The sequence below is a fragment of the Hibiscus syriacus genome, unplaced genomic scaffold (genome assembly GCF_006381635.1).
Source record: "Hibiscus syriacus cultivar Baekdansim isolate YM2019G1 unplaced genomic scaffold, ASM638163v2 tig00110610_pilon, whole genome shotgun sequence".
Taxonomy (NCBI): domain Eukaryota; kingdom Viridiplantae; phylum Streptophyta; class Magnoliopsida; order Malvales; family Malvaceae; genus Hibiscus; species Hibiscus syriacus.
In genome coordinates, this window is record NW_024062800.1 from 3,204,996 (window position 1) to 3,224,525 (window position 19,530).

Below are 19,530 nucleotides of genomic sequence, written 5' to 3' on the forward strand. Positions count from 1 at the left end.
TGAACGATAAACTTTAACTTAATGTACAATATTATGTATAAATTTTGATTTGATGTAATATATATATGTGTGTGTGTGTGTGTGTGTGTGAATTTCATCTTTTTTAGTCATATAATGATTTTTTTATTCAGTTATATAATTTTTAAAAAATAAAACATCTATTTATTTTTCTATTAAATTAAAATAACTATTATGTTAATAATATGTAATTGTTAAATAATACTATATTGAGAATTGTGATAGTAATTTGTAAAAAATAAATCAAATAAATTTTTTTATGCATATAATTATATAAAATAAAAGTTTACATATATAATTACATATTTAACAAAGTTGTTGCATACTAACAACGAATTGGTCTAGTAAATTAATATATTAGATCTCTTAAACAAAGTTAGGGGTTTTAATTTTGACATTTGCAAATGAAGTAGACTAGATTGAATGAATTGTCCTCGCCTCTGCAATATTTAATATAGATTAATCGATCAATAGATCAGATACAAGTAATTATAAAAAAAACTAAGTTGGTGCATAATTCTGAGATTCATAGCTTAAAAAAATAGTAGGTTTCTACTCTTGTGAAGGGCCCGCGAGATGGATAAAAGTATAATACTCTTAACTACCAAAGTCCAAATACGAATGACAGCCTCACATAATTTAATGAAAACGTTTGTACATAATATTTTACATATTTGTTCAAAGTACGAACGTATTTTCCTTGTTCTAAGAAAATGCAACAAATTTGAAAATTAAGAGTTAAGTAGAGTGCTTGAAACTCTTAATATAAAGCATAATATTTCAATATATGGATTTGCCTCTAAAAGTTCCAGCTTGCAAAAGAATAGCTCTAATGTCCAATTCATAGAGATGAACGGAGGGACAGATTTACCATTGCCAATGAACAAATAAATCAAGTTTCATCATGAAGAAACTTATAACCAGTCGCATCAGCCAACGAACAAATAAATCAAGTTTCATCATGAAGAAACTTATAACCAGTCGCATCAGCTTGATCGGAAAAGTTCCCAATATTACTTTTCACGTTCTCAACCCCAAAACAATGCAAAATTAAGATACCTGACCCTGAAGTAAAGTTGAACTCCTTTTATTTTGCGTATGTATTTTCCTCCACTAGGTTTACTCTTGGTTGAACTCCTTTTAGTATTCTGCTTATGTGTTTTTCCTCCATTTGGTTCCTTCTTGGTCGGATGCTCTTCATCTGTGTCCAATGAAAAGTAGGGGCTGAATACTTTGAGAACTTGTTCATAAACCGGCTTCTTGAAATCCACGGCCTGCTCAAAAATTAGTTTCTAAGCATCAGCCAAAAAGAATGACGGATCTCCACCAATATTGCTATTTCTATATAAATTTATAGTAAGGATTGAGTGAGAAGAGATACTTACAAGCTCCACAACTTGTTCTGGTAACCTCCACGACCACTCTTTGAACTCTGGCTTCTCCGAACCATCTCCTAAAAGATTGATTTCTTCTTCATTTCCGGTGAACTTAAAAAGAAACCTGTCTCGGAATCAACAGAGAAACTCAAATAAGCAATCAACTATGTTATCTTGACTTTTCATTTTGTTGAAATACCAGTCCAACACCTCTGTGTGATGCATATCTGAACATGGTTTTGGAGATATGTCCATAAAAATCCTTAAAATGAATGAAAAAACTCAAATTAAACCCATATCCAACATTCACACCCGGGTTTAGGGTTTGGGTTCCGAGTAGGCGAGTACCAATAGGAACTCAACATGAGCAATCAAAGTAAACCAAACAATTTTAGTAGTGATCTTCAATATTTCAGATTTATTTGATGGTGCACACTACAGTCCTTACCATTTCTGTGCTTGACCTTTATAATTTGTTCCCCATTTACGATTAAGCTTATGTTTCACTTTAATAGGAAAATCGTAAGTCAACCAATAAGGTGCCTGTACATTAAATGTTAAAATCAGTCCAACTCTTTCAAAGGATAATTGTTAATCATTTCGGATGCCATAAAACAGAGATTAATATTAATGCAAATCATCTTGAAACATGCCTCTGCAAGAAATTCGGCTGATGTAACACCAGTTTCTTCTCTAAGTTCTCTCATGGCTGCTTTTCTTAGGTCTTCACCATTATTAGCACCACCCTGCACAACACAAACTCGAGACAATCGGTACATGCATGTCATAAACCCAATGAGGTTCAAATATTCTAAGCCAAGAGACTTAAAATGTTCACACTTTGACCCATCAAAGCCAGGTTGAAGACTATAGCTCTAATGTTCACATGCATCATATCCCTACACAAGCCTTAAGATGAACTACAATGTTATCTTGTTCAATTATATTCAGCAAAGATTCCATTATTGAATTTGATTAAAGCTTAGCAAAGCCAGTTACGAGAGGATTTCAACAATGCCAGTTTCACTAAACAAAGAGCAAATTCAATAACGCATGAACAGTGAACTAAGTTCAACTTTCCCCTGCAGAATCCAATTGGAAAATCATGAACAAGAATTGGGGGGGGGGGGGGCGGATCCAACCAATAGAACCTTATCGAACAAGATAAACCCAGAAACTCTGGAAGAAAAAAATAAACAAAATACCTGAGGCATTTGCCAGGTATTTGGAATATATATCCTCGAAGCTGTAAATATCTAAAAATCCAGAAAATAAACAGTATCAGCAATCAAAAACATCAAACTGAAATGAATAAGCGAGAAAATCAGACAAGTGGGACCTTTTTAGAAGGATTTACGAGACAAATTCCGACATTTTTCCTGTAGCCGTCAGGAGGGCCTTCAATGGATAAAGACGCCGATATATTTGTCAATGGAGCTTTGAGCAGACGATAATACAGTGGCACCCCCGATAATTTGACGATTCGACAATGGCAATTTCGACTGTCGGTCCCATTAAACACCGAATTTCCCAACAGTTGACACCCTGCCATTTTGTTGCGTCGTTTAAACGAGTCACTGACTCAATCCTGGTTCCCGAGAAACCCCAATCCCCAAATGTCTTTTACCTTCAGCACCCCATAAGCTTCCTCGTAAGTATCATATCAACTTCTGCCTTTTCCAAAAATACCCTCACCATCTTATCCTATTTTACCGGTTTGTACTTTCTACGCCCCTGAAACCCAGATATTTTTTCTCTCTATTTATAAGAAATATCCATCTCTTTTTCCTCTCCAACGTATTATATTATAATTAGATAAAAAAAGGATCCATACGTCCATATATTTTTTTAAAACAATTAATATAATTATCGTATTATTTTTTAATTCAAATAATAAACTTAGAATAATTCTTTGATCAATGTTTTTTTGTTGTTGTCGTAACGATGTTGACGTGATAATTTAATGTATTGAAATGATAATATATAATACTGACGTGATAGTTTAGCTGTCATATTTATATTATCAATTTAGTTTAGCTTTCATGTTATCTGATATGACAGTCTATAATACTGACGTCAACTACTTTTTAAATGCATTTTAAGGTATAATCTCTTAGATGTTATAGTTATAATGATATTAATTAAATGGGTAAAGTATACAAATGGTAATCGATTATAGAGTATTATTTTGTTGAGTCTTTTAACTATTTAAAGTTATAAAATGATTTCTCGACTATAAGACATTATTTTGTTGAGTCTATCAACTATTAAATGTTATAAAATTATCATCTAATTATTCATATGTTTTAAACTCATCATATTCATCAAAATATTAACAGTCATTTGAACTGGACATTAATATATTGAATTGGTTATAATTTTGGAATTGGATAAGAATTGCTTTGTTTTTCACTTCTTCTGTATGATGGGTTGTGGTTTTTGGCATCGAAGCATATGGTTTTCTTCTGCAATTGTTGGCTGAAGTGCTGGTGTAGTGTTTGTTCATTGTTGTACAACTTTTTTTTGCAGTGAAACAACTTTTATGAGACATTTTTTTTCAAAACCTTATGAGATAATTTTCGGCACGAAAAGGTAACAAAAGTATTTTAACACCCTCAGACCGATAAGGGTAATCCGATTCGATCTAGAGTGTCACATTAGGGCCACCGGAGCGACCCACTGTAAAAATAGCAGAAAATTTAAAACTTTTATTAAAACATGTAACTCATAAAATGATTTATCAGTGTTCAGAAATAAAACAAGTTTTTAGACTCGTATATAAAACAAAAATACAATTACACGCCCCCTAATCACATGTACCATACTCTGTAAGAAAACGCCGGAAGAACTCCCTTACTGATGTCGATAGCTGCACTGGTACAATTCTTTTAACCTGAAATGTTGAGTAATAGAGTGAGCTTCGGAAAGCTCAGTAATAAAGAACTACCAGATGATGCTGAAGAACGTGCAGATACAGATAAACATATATTTCCTTAATGATCCATACATTTACAGACCTTTATGTTGAGCGGAGATCCTACTGATATTTCAGGTGGTAATGGACAATGAGCTTTCAGTTCAGAGAAATATTTCGGATGTTTAGGTTCAAGATATCAGAATAGGTTATCTAGTGTGTTCCCGTAAAAACCAGTGAAAAGATACAGATTCTTTTAAAACATATATATATATATATACCCCCATCCGACAAGTCCAAAATGTGTAGGTTCCCCAGAACCATACACCCACCGTCAAGTCCAGTATGGCCCTGAGCACACAGCCGAGGAGCCGGTAAGTAAGGCCCTGAGCACACAGCCGAGGAACCTCCAAGTATTCTTCCTCCAACATTAACCCCCCAAATAAAACATGTTCCGTCCGTAAACGGATATATCAAAAATCAAATCATAATTCACGTCAAGTATCATATCAAAATCCAGGTCAAGTATCAGATCAGAATCCAAGTCAAGTATCAGATCAGAATCCATGTCATATATCAGATCATAATCCATGTCAAGTATCAGATCAGAAATCAAATCAAAAATCAGGTAAAATATTCATGTGAGTAGGGAACACACCAGAATTTACAGATAGTATTCAAAGATATTGGATAATCTTAACAAGTAGAGGAATACGAATCTTCAGTATACCAATAGAATATCGGAATTCATAATCACTATTGGAAGAGTTCAATGACTGACAGAATCATCAGTTATTCAGAATGTGACTTGAGTTGATAAGGAAAAAATGAAGGTTCAGGACATTTATATTCTATGTCGATTGATCGGATTATCAGACAACTCTTAGATGAATAGTTCCCATAACTAATGCATGTCGATTGGTCAATTCCTTGTTCTTCCAGGGTATTTACTCTTTAATACCACAAATTCTTGTCCATAGACCATTTTCGGAATCATCGCTGAATAAATATTCCAATGTCTTTATTTCATTTCCACGCTTCCACAATATCATGAAATGCTGACGTACTTGATTAATTTGTTCATAACCCATTGTAATTGCACACTACGTAAACTCATCAGAGTTTCCAGACTTATCCAAATCACTTACTAAATCCTCAGTCATTAAGGTTACCTATTTCATTTAGCAGTCATGTCCATTCCAGTTACTTCAGGATTTTCCAGAGTAATTCAAACGTTCCTGAATTTCAGATATATGTTGTACTTCCATCCCATTCAATTTGGTCTTCGTGGTTGATTTGTCGAACAAACGTCCAATTCTTAGTATTGAATACGATCTAGAGCTGAGCTGAGCTGAATACTTCCAAAATTTATCATCGAGCCAAACTTGAGAAGACGAACACATGGTCCAATAATATTTATGCCATTCAGATATTGACATAGCTTTAGGGTTGATCTACTCACTTAAATTATTTTCCATTACCTTTAAGGTAGTCCAATACCTATGCTTACTTGGATTCCTTAATTAATCCAAGACATTTACTTAGTTTAGACCATAAGGTTATTTTGGTATTCAGTTTTGTTCCATTCATTTCAGAGCTAGAGGATATCCAATCATTCCTGAGCTTGGTGATATTCTTGGGTCATTTCCATTACAGGGGTATTTTGGTCATTTTACAGATCTACGGTATTTCAATCTTTTCCTTCCATCCGGTCTTATTATTTAATTCAATCTTATCATTTACTTTAGTCCTTTAGAATAATTCTGACAGCAGAATAACCCCGATAAATTACTCTTCCAGTATTTACTCATCATTCGAATATTTTCGGGTCAAGTGTCTTCTCAGATTTTACAAATGGAATGTCATGAATTTTTCTGTACAAAGACAGGATCTTAAAAATTAAATTCATACTTAATCGAGTTAAGTACAAATCCTCAAAGTACTTTCTCATTCAAGGTCAATTCAGACTATTTTATATCTGAAGGGCATTTTTATAATTTCTTAACCAGATAATTTCAATATTAGCTCTTAACTAAAATAATTAATTTAGAGATTCTACGATTATTTGCTTTCCCGAACATTCTCTTATCTTAAAATGATTCCTTAATAGACTTCTAGTATCTTGCACAAAACCCTCTTGGGTTAAAAACCGGTTTTCCACATTTCCTAAGCAAAACTAACATTTCTTATGCACATCAATAATTTTTACCATATCAATATGTCTTTTCAGAGTTATTAACCAACTTCCAGGGACAATTCTTGTCATCTTACAACTTAAGGGTAATTTCATAATTTTACCCAACTAGAGCATTCTCATAATTTCTCATCCAAGTACCTTTAATATTTAACCTTTGTTGATATAAAATATAAATTACAAATCCAGGGCTGATTTCTTTATCACTAATCATAAAACTTGTAATTTAATTCTAACAATCCCTCAATCTCTTATATTAGTCATTCGATCCGTATTTAGTTACCGAAATTCTACCACATTCATATCGAGTGTATAAATTAATCAACTCCACAAAAGTGACCAACATTATCTTATTCATGCATTTACCAATATCAACATGTTTCATAAAGCATAAAGAGGTAGTAAAGTATTACCTCGATTTCTGTGCCATACTGATCGACCATAAAATTCCATTCGAACACCCTCGATCCTTAATTCAACTTCCCATAATTCCTTAAATACATAACAATATAAATTTTATCAAAAACGGAACTTAATTCCAAAAAACGGATCGAATCGGGTGATTAATCAGTGAAAACCAACTTACCGTGTTCGAATTTGGCGAAACGGATTTCAGAATCGGACTTAGGACGACAACAAAACCCAAAATATTACACTTGAATTCCAGCTCACCAACTTGATTTCTAGCTTCCAATCTTTTTCTAACGAACACGGATAATCTATCGTACAAATATGACTTCAGTAATTTTTCTCGCCATAAAAATAACTTGTTAGGATCTAATTAATAATTTGAGGATCTAATTGTTAAAACTAAAAACTTTAGGAGTCAATATAATTTTATATAACTAAAATTAGGGACTAAATCGATCTTAATAAAACCATTATGCCATAATCATAACAATATAAAAACTAAGAGACAAGGTTGAGCTTTTAACAACTTGAATGGCTTACCTTGTTATTTCTCATTCTCACTTTAATAACAATCCCCTAACACCACGTGATCTTCCATTCCTTCATTTCACACTTTCATCTATTTGATTTCTTTCTCTTTCTCCCTATCTTCTCCAGAAAGTTCTCATATCTCAAGCATGGTTATTTCGTCGGCCGGTCACCGGCCACAGTTGACTGTCGGTCACAACCACGCCGGCCATCGCCATCGATCGTCGTTCGGTACACAGAGTACATCATCGAACTCTTTTCACTCTCCTCATCACGGATCTTACCTCCCTTCACCGAGACTCGCGATAGACGATTGTAGATCATCAACAACTTACTCCGATAAGTATTTTACATCAATTATAAGACCCCATCGATAGTGCAGGGCCTACGATATATGCACATGCCCTTTCATCGGTGTCCTTCAAGAATACTTGTTGAACCTGAGTTGATGATATTGAGTAAAATAATGCGCATGCTGCCTCACTTTCAGCAATTGAAGGGCGAAATTAGTGTGGTGATTAGGTCTCATTCTGGCTTGTATAAAAAAATGGCCAATGCTTTCTGGTTCATTTTTTTTCTATTATAAAGACCCAATCATAAACGCTTTACTCTCTGGTTTATTGATCAAACATTACTTTCTTTGTCAGACTCCAAAGACTTTTGTTTTCATGAGTTTGTATAATATTTTTTTTTTCAATTATGGGTTGCCACTATCCTTATTTTATTCCTATTCCACCCAACACTTTGTCCACATTCTACCTAAGTCTGAACAAACCATGTGAATATTAATTAAATAAAGATTGAGGTGTTACAAGTATTGTTACATTTCTTTGGAGGTGTACCTGCAAAGAGAATTTTCTTTGCTATAACATTTCTAGTGAGTATAACTGTAAATAAACTGAATTTTCTGTAAATCTTTCTGTGAGAAGTTCATTTATTTATTAAAGGAATAAATATGAACAAAACTTTATGTTTGTTTAATTAAATAAAAAAACACGAATAAAGAGTTCGTTCGCGAAATTGAGTAATTCGTTTGTTTATGTTTATTCGTTTATATTCAACTTAATTTCCATATGCATTTAAAATATTAAAACCTAATAAATTTTAACCTTAAACCCATTAATATTTTAAAGTTTAATATATTTTAAACCCAAATAAAAATACCTAAAACAGTTAAAGAAAATATAAAGTCTAAAATTATTTAGAAAGAGAAATAACTATTATCAAATATAAATCCAATTAATTTTCGTGTACGTTTGTTTGTATATGTTTATCATTTTAACGAATAAATATGAACAAACACAAACAAGCTATATTTCTTAACGAAATAACACAAATAAAAATTTTTGTTCGTTTAGTTATTCGTGTTCTATCATTTGTTCAGTTAAAATTAAACGAATAAATATGAACATACCATTATCTTTGTTCGTTCGGTTCATTTACAGGGGACTACTATATTTTGGATACTGCCATATTTGCACATGGACATAGTAGATCAACTATATAAAGGTGCTGTTTAGGCTTTTTGTTATTGGGATTTACATGTAACCAAAATGTGCAACCGCATGTTGCTTTAGCTGATACATTCAGTTAAAGCTATCTTTCTCTTGCTTCCATATTATTTTCAAGGAGAATGAAGTAGAAGAAGAAAAACTTGACAAAAAACTTGAAGGTGAAATGATCTTTTCATGCAATTCTTCATAAAATGACAAGCTTTTGTAGTTAGTATGGTATAATTAGGTTTTGTAGAGAGATAAACAAGTTTTGAAAGGGGTTTATGATGAGAATTGAGTTGACTTGGCTATTTTTCCGTCCTTTACAAAAGGATGGGTTTTTTAAAGCTCATTGAGTAAGACAAATTTATATTGGCTGTGTTCAAAGCACTTTTGGGTTTTTTTGGGGTTTCCTATTGTTGATCAAAAGACAAAGCAGATGACATTTATGGCTCTCTATGCAGAGCACAATGATGCCTATCTTATTTAGAACTTAATATGAAGTAAAAATGTACTTAAAAGAAATTGGGAAAATGATCCCTCTTTTTTAAATATCATCATAAAAAATATATATATTCAAAATAACATATTTTCCTGAATAATATATAGATTTGTCTTTCTTTCGTCACGTATACACAAGTTGTTCCATATCAAAAATGTATCAATGATATGCTTAGCATTGCGGTTAACTGCTTAACGATTGTACGAGAGGGGAAGGGTTTGACTCCTCATAGAAGTGATAACAGGTAAAATTATTTTTATTTTATTTTCTTATATGATGATTTACGTCACCATCTAATTGACTGAATAAAATTATTAAAATATGTCACATAATTACTGATTAGGAGAGAGAGGTGACATGTAACGAATGATTAAAAAAATAAAAAATAAAATTATGTAATTTAAAAAATATATAATTTAGGTGATTAAAACATTAATAAAATAATAAGTTGATAATTAAATATATAATTTATTCTCAATTATTTTATCTAATATTTTTTAAAGATATGCAAAGATGAAAATATTTATAATAATATCAATAGCCTTTCTAAAAAAGTGTTTCTTATAATTAAATTAATATTGAATTAATAAATAACAGTATTTCAATTAAAATTTTTTAATAGAAAATATAAATTGATGCGACGCCTGAGAGATTCGAACTCTCGCGGGGAAATCCCATGTACTTAGCAGGCACACGCCTTAACCACTCGGCCAAAGCGTCGCTTGTTTTTACGCTTAATATATATAGTTTATAGATGTAATATATAGTGGAAAAACTTGGATTTAACAAAGCAACGCTTGTACGGACCAACAATATTTCATGGGCTTCTCATTAGACAGGTTACATTTGATTTGATCCTATTGTATGTATTGCTTCTTTCTGTTTTCTTATTTGTGACTGCATATACAACATTATCAACCCCCCATCATGTGTAAATATTTAAAGAAGTACGTTTGAATTTATGTTTTCATGTCCTGCAATAATAACAATAATAAAAGAAATTTTAATTCTAAAAATATATGAAGTTATTAAATATAAAATACATATGTTTATAATTAAAATGAAATAAAAATATATTTATTACTTTAACAATAATAAAAACTGGTCCAAAGTATATACTATACAATATATGATGCTTTAGTTTTTGTGGTTGCTTTTTTATCAACGTTGGTTCTCTTTGGGTGGGCTGGATTGAGAGCTACATCTTGAAGGGGCGTTCCATTTGGCAGGTGCCTCAGAGAAATGGCTCCAGCTGAGTCTGAAAGAAGATTATGAACCTGAGAGATGAGTTGTTGGTTTAAAGCTAGGAAGTTATGGGATGTCCTTCGACATAAGCAGGCTAAAGTTCCTTGGTTTATAGTCCTTTGGGGTGGTTTATTGCTTCCTTGTCATTCGTTTATCGTTTGATTGGTGATTTTGAATCATTTGCCAACTAGGGACCATATGATTTATTGGGGTGTTCATGTTGACCCTGCTTGCATTTTTGTGACAATTATGATGAAACTAGAGATCATCTCTTTGTAGATTGTGTTTTCTCAAAAGGGGTTTGAGGGATGATTATTCAAGCTTGCCATATTCGTTGCTGGGGAAGTATAATCGATCATGTGCAGGGTCATTATCAGGGTAAGTTGTTGAGAGTTGTTACTATTTTGTTAGCTTGGTGTGACTATCTTTATTATATTTGGCATGAGAGGAATGGTAGGATTCATGGGGTTGGTTCGAGACAAGTTAAGGGAGTTGTTTTGCAGATTGAGCAAGCTGTTCGGATGAGATTATAAGGGTGTGCAAAGGTCACCTCTTCCTCCTTTGCTCTTGCTGCAGAGTGAGAGTTAATATAATTTTTTTCCTCTTCTTTGGTTTTATGGTTTGTGATTATTGTTTTATCTGACTGATTTTGGTTTTGGGTTTGTACAAGAATAATTTCTTTGGATGAATACATTTTTTTCATTTATCTAAACAAAATTTTAATTGTTCAATTATCGAAATTCATGAACCATTGATCACAAGCATCATAGAATTTATTTTACTAATACTTCTAGATATTTATTGATGATTGAAGTCTTATAAAAAAAATTAACTATTTGTATTTGGTAAAAATATTCTCACTCAATCTTGTATTTTTGTCAAAAAAAAAAAGACATGATTTTATGTTAAGTGAAGTTTTAGGAAGAAAATAAAGTTTAAATTTGTTAGTTGATACAAAAAGTGAAAGGAAATATATATTTTCTATATTTATTAAGGAAAAAAATCCTAAATAAAATTTAAACTTCAAGGTTTTTTCACTTTAATTTTTGTAACATTATTAAAGGTAATTTTTTTCTCCGATTAAGATTACGGAGGTTTTAATGAGACCTTTGATAGTATTTTTTCTTTGTTTGCCAAAAAAGAGAATAGTGAAAATGAATAAACGTTTTCTAATTTCTCGTATTTAAACTATTGTTCGTACGTACAAAGACTCTAATAATAAAATAAATGTATTTTTATATTATTTTATGCTTCTAATGTAACATCCTTTTATTTTTATCACTAGAACAAGTTTTAAATTAATTTAATACTAAAATTTACTTGACATTTAATTAAGTCAAACTAAAACTAATTAAAAAGCTCATATATAATTTACATAAAAAAGAAAACAAAAATTTCGACTTTTATCGACTATGGCAAGAGTTCATGAGCCTATTCTTCTGAATTTTGAATGTTATAGTTTCAAATTTCAGATTTTCCACTTAGCCAAACAAATTTATGATTTATTCAAACTATCACACGTCATTCTGAAATTTTTTATTATTTCAACTTTCCACCTATCCCCTCTAAATAAATACTTTTTCATATACAAACAGAGTATTGGAGTCGAAGAAAGCGAACTTGGAAGTTTCTCTGCACCTAAACCACCCCAGTGGGTCTTGGACGGTATTAAATTTTCATATCGTTGTAATAAAATATAAATCATTATCAGTTATATTTTTTCTAAGACATAATAAATTAATCATCATTAGTTCATAATAAATTATATGTATATTTTTTTTGTAAAACATAATAAATTAATTAATTACAAATTTAATTCATATTAATACTTGAGAGTTACAAATTTGAATTAACTTAATTTAACACTTAATACCATTCTAAAATGAGTGTTATTTGGGGGGAAATCGAGTACAAAATCCCCAAAGCAACCGCGTCAAATTGACGACGTAACGCGGGCATGAGCTGCCCAAGTAAAATCGCTATATTTGTTGACATCTTCTTATACATCCCTTGTCTATATAAATCATTCCACGTTTTCTTCTCCAATTTGTATCTTATTCTTCTCCATGGCTGACAAACAATCTCACCTTAATGGTGCCTACTATGGCCCCTCGATCCCACCTCCTCCCAGAACCTACCACCGCCCCGGCCGTGGCTCGGGCTGCGGATGCGGCTGCTGTCTTCTGAAGTGCCTCTTCAACATCGTCATCACCGCCGTCGTTATCATCGGCCTCGCCGTTTTCATCTTCTGGCTCCTCTTCCGACCCAACAGGGTCAAGTTCCACGTCACAGACGTCCAACTCACCGAGTTCAACCTCACTGCCAACAACACTTTGCATTACAACTTCGTTGTTAACATGACGGTGCGTAATCCTAACCGGAGGATCGGCATCTACTACGATCGTATCGAGGCCCGGGCTTACTACGAGGATCAGAGGTTCGATACACAGACGTTGACCCCGTTTTATCAGGGACACAAAAACACCAGTTTCTTGAACCCCGTTTTCGTAGGACAGCGATTCGTGAGACTCGGTGCCAAGGAGACTTCAAAGTTCAATGAAGAGAGGACCGATGGGGTTTACAGTATCGATGTGAAGTTGTATTTGAGGATTAGGTTTAAGCTTGGAAGGATCAAAACCGGTAGGTTTAAGCCCAGAATTTCATGTGACTTGAAGGTCCCTTTCAACTCAGCTTCCAATAATAGATTCGCTGCTACTTTTGAAACCACCAGGTGCGGTTTGGATTTCTGATGGGTCATTGCTTTGAATTTGATCGAGCTTTTATGATATTGTTATGTAAATATATGTTGATTTTTGGTGCATTATTCTGTTATCGTTTTTGTGTTTATGGGTTAGGTTTGTTGAATAAAATAATAGTGATTTTTTTCTACTTGTTTTATTGATTTCTTTTTTCTTTAATTCGGTGGGATGTTTCTTTCTTTGAATTAAAGAATATAGGAAGATGGTCATTTCAACTGTTCTTTTAAGTCCAATGGCAAGCAAATAAATTTGGCAGTGGCATCCAATTGAAAATAGTTGTTGACTTCCTGGATTCAATATAAATCATGGTTATTAAAATCGGACCGGTCTGTTCAATCGGTTGAACCGTGAATCGGTGGTCTGTCCGGTTACCTCACAAAATCGATCTGATAATGAATCGGCTGAAAATCAGTAGAACCGACTGAAAATCGATAAAATCGAGGTGAACCGGCTTAAAACCGGCAAAGTCGGTTTGAATAGCCGGTTCACTTTTTTTCTTTTAAAAAAAATTAAACCAAACGACGTCGTTTGTTCAACGACCCAAGTCAAATTCGAGTATTGCTGAGCTCGACTCGAACTCGAAAACTTTAAAAGTAAGCTCAACTCGACTAAAAAACTCACGAGCTAAAAATTATCAAGTTCAACTCGAACTCGAAATATAATATTAAAACTTGAACTCGAAAAGGCTCGAACTCAAAAAAAAATTAGAAGTTCGATTGAAGCCTAAAATTTGAGCTCAATTGAAGCGAAAGAATAGTTCGCTCTGTGTTCACCAAAAGGCTCCATGATTTTGAATGTCAAATTACCTCTATTATTTATAGAAATAAGTTGGGATGTTGTTCTATGTTTCTTAGCCATGTGAGATCATTTTTTTAAAAAAAATCATAACAAATAACATCATTTGTTATGATTTTTTTAAGTCCAATTTTATTTTTTTGATTATAGTTATATAATTATATTTATTATTTAATATATTTTACCTTAAATATTATATTGTAGTTGATTTGAATCATTTTGTTTCCCTTGATTTTATGGTTTTTAATTTATATATGTTATTACTTGTGATATTTTTATACCTTTTAATATTGTAAACTTAAAAAAGTGTTACATATATATTAATATTGCTTTGAATATTATATAAAATTAAAAAAATATATTATTTTATATAAAATCTGATTCAACCGCGGTTGAACCAGTGAACAAGTACCTTCACCTGTTTAATATTCGGTTCGGTTTTAAAAACATCGATATAAATAGACTTGGGGATTTTTTATATCAGACATTTGGGAGGACACGTGGATAATTATTTTACCACTCCAATTGTTACTTTACCAATGCTAAAAATGTACTTTATTAATAAATTTTATATATTTAATAAATAGACAAAAAATAACTTTTTATTAGAAACACAAGGTTTTAAGATATTCAAAACCCTATTTTTAGGCTTTCCTAAGTATCATTTTAGGCGAAGGTTTAGTGTCGCCGTTTTTATTTATTTATTTATTTTTATTTAATTTTTTATTTGAATCTAAATTAACATCATTGCTCGTTTCTATATATCTTGATTTCTTATTCTTCTTTTCCGCATATTTTTGAAGTATTTGATTTTATCTGTTTTTGTGACACGATTGTTCATTTGTTTTTATATATAATTTCTCTATCTTTTTGGTAGTTTAATGTTTCATTTGCATTCATCACGACACACCTATTAATCAAAAAATACCGACAGTCTTTCATAGTTGAATCCTTTTACGATAATTTTTTTGTGCAGTCAAAATTTTTCGTGGAATAATCTATAAGATTGATTCTATAAATCTCTACCTCTACATTAAAATTGTATCTAATTTTAAATATGGACATGGAGATCATTAATAATTGTTACATGTGTCTGTGTATCTTTTTATAAGATGGAGCATGTATTTGAAAAGAAGATTAATTTTATTTATTTATTTATATTTAATTTTTTATTTGAATCTAAATTAACATCCTTGCTCGTTTCTATATATCTTGATTTCTTATTCTTCTTTTCCGCATATTTTTGAAGTATTTGATTTTATATGTTTTTGTGACACGATTGTTCGTTTGTTTTTATATATAATTTCTCTATCTTTTTGGTAGTTTGATGTTTCATTTGCATTCATCACGACACACCTATTAATCAAGAAATGCCGACAGTCTTTCATAGTTGAATCCTTTTACGATAATTTTTTTGTGCAGTCAAAACTTTTCGTGGAATAATCTATAAGATTGATTCTATAAATCTCTACCTCTACATTAATATTGTATCTAATTTTAAATATGGACATGGAGATCATTAATAATTGTTACATGTGTCTGTGTATCTTTTTATAAGATGGAGCATGTATTTGAAAAGAAGATTAATTTTATTTTCAGAACGGATTATGTTATCTTTGTTATATCTTAATTTTTTTTATTTAATAAAATTTTATTTTTTTAATTAAAAATATAGAGACAACAAATAACTCTATACGATTTAACCCCATAAAATGCAATAATAGACTTTGAACCCAAATGCCTTGTAATAAACATGGGCTTGATTTGATGTTAGATACATTTACTAAACCAATCGGGAGGGTAAGAAAAGAGCCCTTCTACCATACCCCGAGGGCTTATAGTAGAAGCCAAATTTTTTTTCTGGAGTTGGATCAACTGGACTGAAATCTGCAAATGAACTGTGTGATAAGAGAAGAAAAATTATCATTTTCATTTAAATTTTGTATATTTTTTATTAAATTTAAAAAGTATAAATATTTCATTATTTTTGTTTTGATTTAATTAAGTTGTGGTCATTGAATTTAACTATTGTTAAAACTTTTAACAGATTATTGACGTAACTCAATAAATATATAAAATTAAAAAGAATAAATTATACAAGTGATCATTAAGATTTAAATAAAATTTTATTTTCTCGATAAAATTTCAAAATTAATAAATTGAAAAGTTATATAAATTCAAGCCGAGTGAAAGAACTACTTACCGTGCCAGGAAACAGAAGCATAGCTGTTTAACATATCAAAGATGTGTGACGTAATATTTGGGCTTATACCATAATTAGAAATCGACTCCTTTACTCTTCAGTTTCTCCGATGCAGGCATAATCCTCTCCAAAGCCTACATTTCATAGTAATTGAATAAACATACCATTTAGTTACAACTGATGGACAATAAGATCTTGAGTCTTATCTCTAGAAAAATTTAAAGAGTTGAACCTTGGCATAATGTTCTACAACTGAGCAACCCTCGTTCAACAAACTTGTGTTAATTATCACCATAATTTTCACTTTAGTATACATTTGAATGAAATGATAAAAAACCAGTTTGGTGACGTAATAAGTTCAAAGCAATTTAAAAAATTTCGAGATTGTTTTCTCATATTTTATGTATCACCCTCATACCGTTGTGAGTGATCCGATTCGATTCGTAGTGTCGTATTAAGGTCACTGTAGTGACCCACACCCTAAAATAATTTATAAATAAAAAATAACAAGTTTAGAAAAACATTCATATATTAAATATAGAATTCAATTATACACAATATCATACAAGTTTCAGACTCAGTATATATATATACATATAATAAATCTGACCTACATACCCCTTAAATACACATGTACCATACTGTAAGCAACATCGAAGGAATTCTCATCACTGATGTCCATAACTGCACAAGATCATATCCTTTACCTTGAAATAATTAATAATAAAGTGAGTTTAGGGAAAACTCACTAACACAGAACTGGATTATGCTTAAGGACAAGATATATGATAAAGTATAAAAATTCTCTTCCAGGCCCAAGCATCTATAGGCTCTACTAATGAGTTGAAATTTCATTAAGTGATTCTTCGGGTAACAATCATGAAGCTTATAGTCCACAGGAAACATAGAGGGATAGATTCATGAGTTTGAGTTGAGATTCTAGTGTGTTCCAACAAAATTAGAGAAAATTGTACATATAGTTTAAAAGCAACAATAATTTATTTTAATAAAATAGATTTTAAAATCACATGAATACTCTAAGCCCAATGGACCTAGGAGCCAACCTAAAGGAGTATCTTGGGTCCATAAGGACTTACCTTAACCAAAATGTAGGAGCCCACCTGAGGAGGTGCCTTAGGTCCAAAAAGACTTAATCTATGCACAAAGCAGAGGAGTCATCCAAAGGGAGTTCTTTAGGATCCATAAGGTTATTAAAATAACAAAGTCATACTTTTTAAAATCAAAGAAAATATCCATCTTAATTTTTGGAGGAACTTTGAAATTATCAGGAAGGAAAATATGAAACTTATGTAACTTGATCGGAGTCTAGAAAAGAGATTCCTATTAAAAGGGTTCGATAGCTAACGAATCAAGTTAGACATTTAAAAGTTGATACTTTTGGATCATTTAGGATTTAGATACGCCATGAAGGTATTCAAAAATTTTTACATAAGAATTCCTTAAGATTAATATATAATAGGAATGATACCATTATTTAGGCTATCATGAGGATTCTAGACATTTTGATTCCGAAGAAATTTTGATAAACTGACCCTACAAGGGGAAAACGGAGGTTAAGTATTAAATATTTCTAACTAATTATGAGGCTCCAACGTCAAATCGAACTGAGGAGATCCCGAGAATGCTATACTTAGGACGTGTTCAGACGAGAGAACTTCATAATGCCCATTTCTTAATATTGCATACATTATGTAGTGAAACAGGCCACCCTCAGAAATAATCATTGAATGTACCTCGAGGACACGAGGGTGTATACATGCGGTATCTATTTTATTTCAGTATTATAACAGTATCAGGATTTTCACACGTACATGAGTCATGCTCCAAAATCTTTAGGGGTGATACAACATTTAGGTTTATCAATGTTTCTAGAATTTATCCAAAGACATTCACTTATTCGAAATCATACAAGTATTTAAGTCATTCCAAAACATGAGGTTATTTTGATCATTTTGGAGCTTAAGGGTATTTTGGTTATTTCTTTCAGATCAACCATATGCATCACATTTGATAAATTAGTCTTTAGGTGTTTGTTCAGAAATAAAAAATTCTAAGGCTTTTTCTATCTCGGAGGTTAGAAACATATTACTATTTTTTCCCAAACATATCAAGAATTTAACAGTTTAATAGATAATTTTATCATGTTAAATATGAATTCTTAAATCAATTCCAGGGTCAATCCATATTATTCTTACATATCAAAGGGAAATTTCATAATTCTTATCCAGATATTTCCGATATTAAAGCTTTTTAACTGGAATAAGCAAAATGTAAGGATTCAAAGGTTAATTACTTTACTGATTAATCATTAAACTTACAAGTATTTCTTATCGATCTTCTAGTTTCTTATACGAGTCATTCGAGTTTTATCTATTTCCCTATCATTTTCCACATTCAGTACTAATTTAAGAGTAATCAACGATAAACACACGATTAAACATTTTTTATTTATGCATTCACCAACTACCAACGAGTTCCAACAAGCATACAAAAAGTAATAAAGTATTACCTCGAGTTTTGAGCTATAATTTACTACCAGTTAAACTTCATTTGATCACTCTCAAACTTGAATTCGACGTCTCATAATATCACGGATACATAGAAAAATGAATTACATCAAAAACAAAATTTAATCATAAAAAACGGATTGGATCAGATGGTAAAATATTGGAAAAAAACTTTTCAGGTTTGGATTTTTGTGAAACAGACCCAAAAAATAGACTTAAGACATCGAAAAACATTATGATAGGTGGTCCAAAAAAATCAACGATCGGTCAATTGTCGGTTAATGGTTAATGACAGTCAATGACCAACGATAATCAAAAACTTGAATTGTATCAGCTCGGTTTGATGTCTCGGCTCGACTCAAACTGTTCAGCTTGACTAGGCTTAGACGGCTCGACTCAGACCGACTCAAAGTGGCTCAGTTTGAACCGATCCAAACTGGTACAAACCGATTCAGGTCGATTTCTAGAATCTCCCCTGATTCGTAGACGATGCCTACGCATAGGAGCCACCACGTGCGGCGATTACAGTCGTCGAAAAATTACTAAATTATTTTAGATTTGAAG

The 19,530-nt window shown here is 31.7% G+C and overlaps 2 protein-coding genes and 1 non-coding gene across 3 annotated transcripts; 1 reads left to right on the forward strand and 2 right to left on the reverse strand.

Moving 5' to 3' along the window:
* Nucleotides 1-950: 950 nt before the first annotated feature.
* On the reverse strand, nt 951-3,005 carry LOC120135544 (nudix hydrolase 27, chloroplastic-like). The gene is made up of 6 exons (XM_039151818.1): nt 2,734-3,005; nt 2,600-2,650; nt 2,048-2,140; nt 1,843-1,937; nt 1,404-1,518; nt 951-1,292 (listed from the first exon to the last, which is right to left on the reverse strand). Exons 1-6 carry the CDS (start codon nt 2,944-2,946, stop codon nt 1,047-1,049), a joined length of 813 nt encoding a protein of 270 aa, XP_039007749.1. The 5' UTR covers nt 2,947-3,005; the 3' UTR covers nt 951-1,046.
* Nucleotides 3,006-10,074: 7,069 nt separating this feature from the next.
* On the reverse strand, nt 10,075-10,156 carry TRNAS-GCU. Its single transcript has one exon. It is a non-coding gene; the product is annotated as a tRNA-Ser (tRNA).
* A 2,546-nt stretch (nt 10,157-12,702) lies between these two features.
* LOC120135438 (NDR1/HIN1-like protein 3) lies at nt 12,703-13,456 on the forward strand. The gene has a single exon (XM_039151700.1). The coding sequence runs from the start codon at nt 12,748-12,750 to the stop codon at nt 13,429-13,431; it is 684 nt and encodes a 227-aa protein (XP_039007631.1). The 5' UTR covers nt 12,703-12,747; the 3' UTR covers nt 13,432-13,456.
* Nucleotides 13,457-19,530: the final 6,074 nt, after the last annotated feature.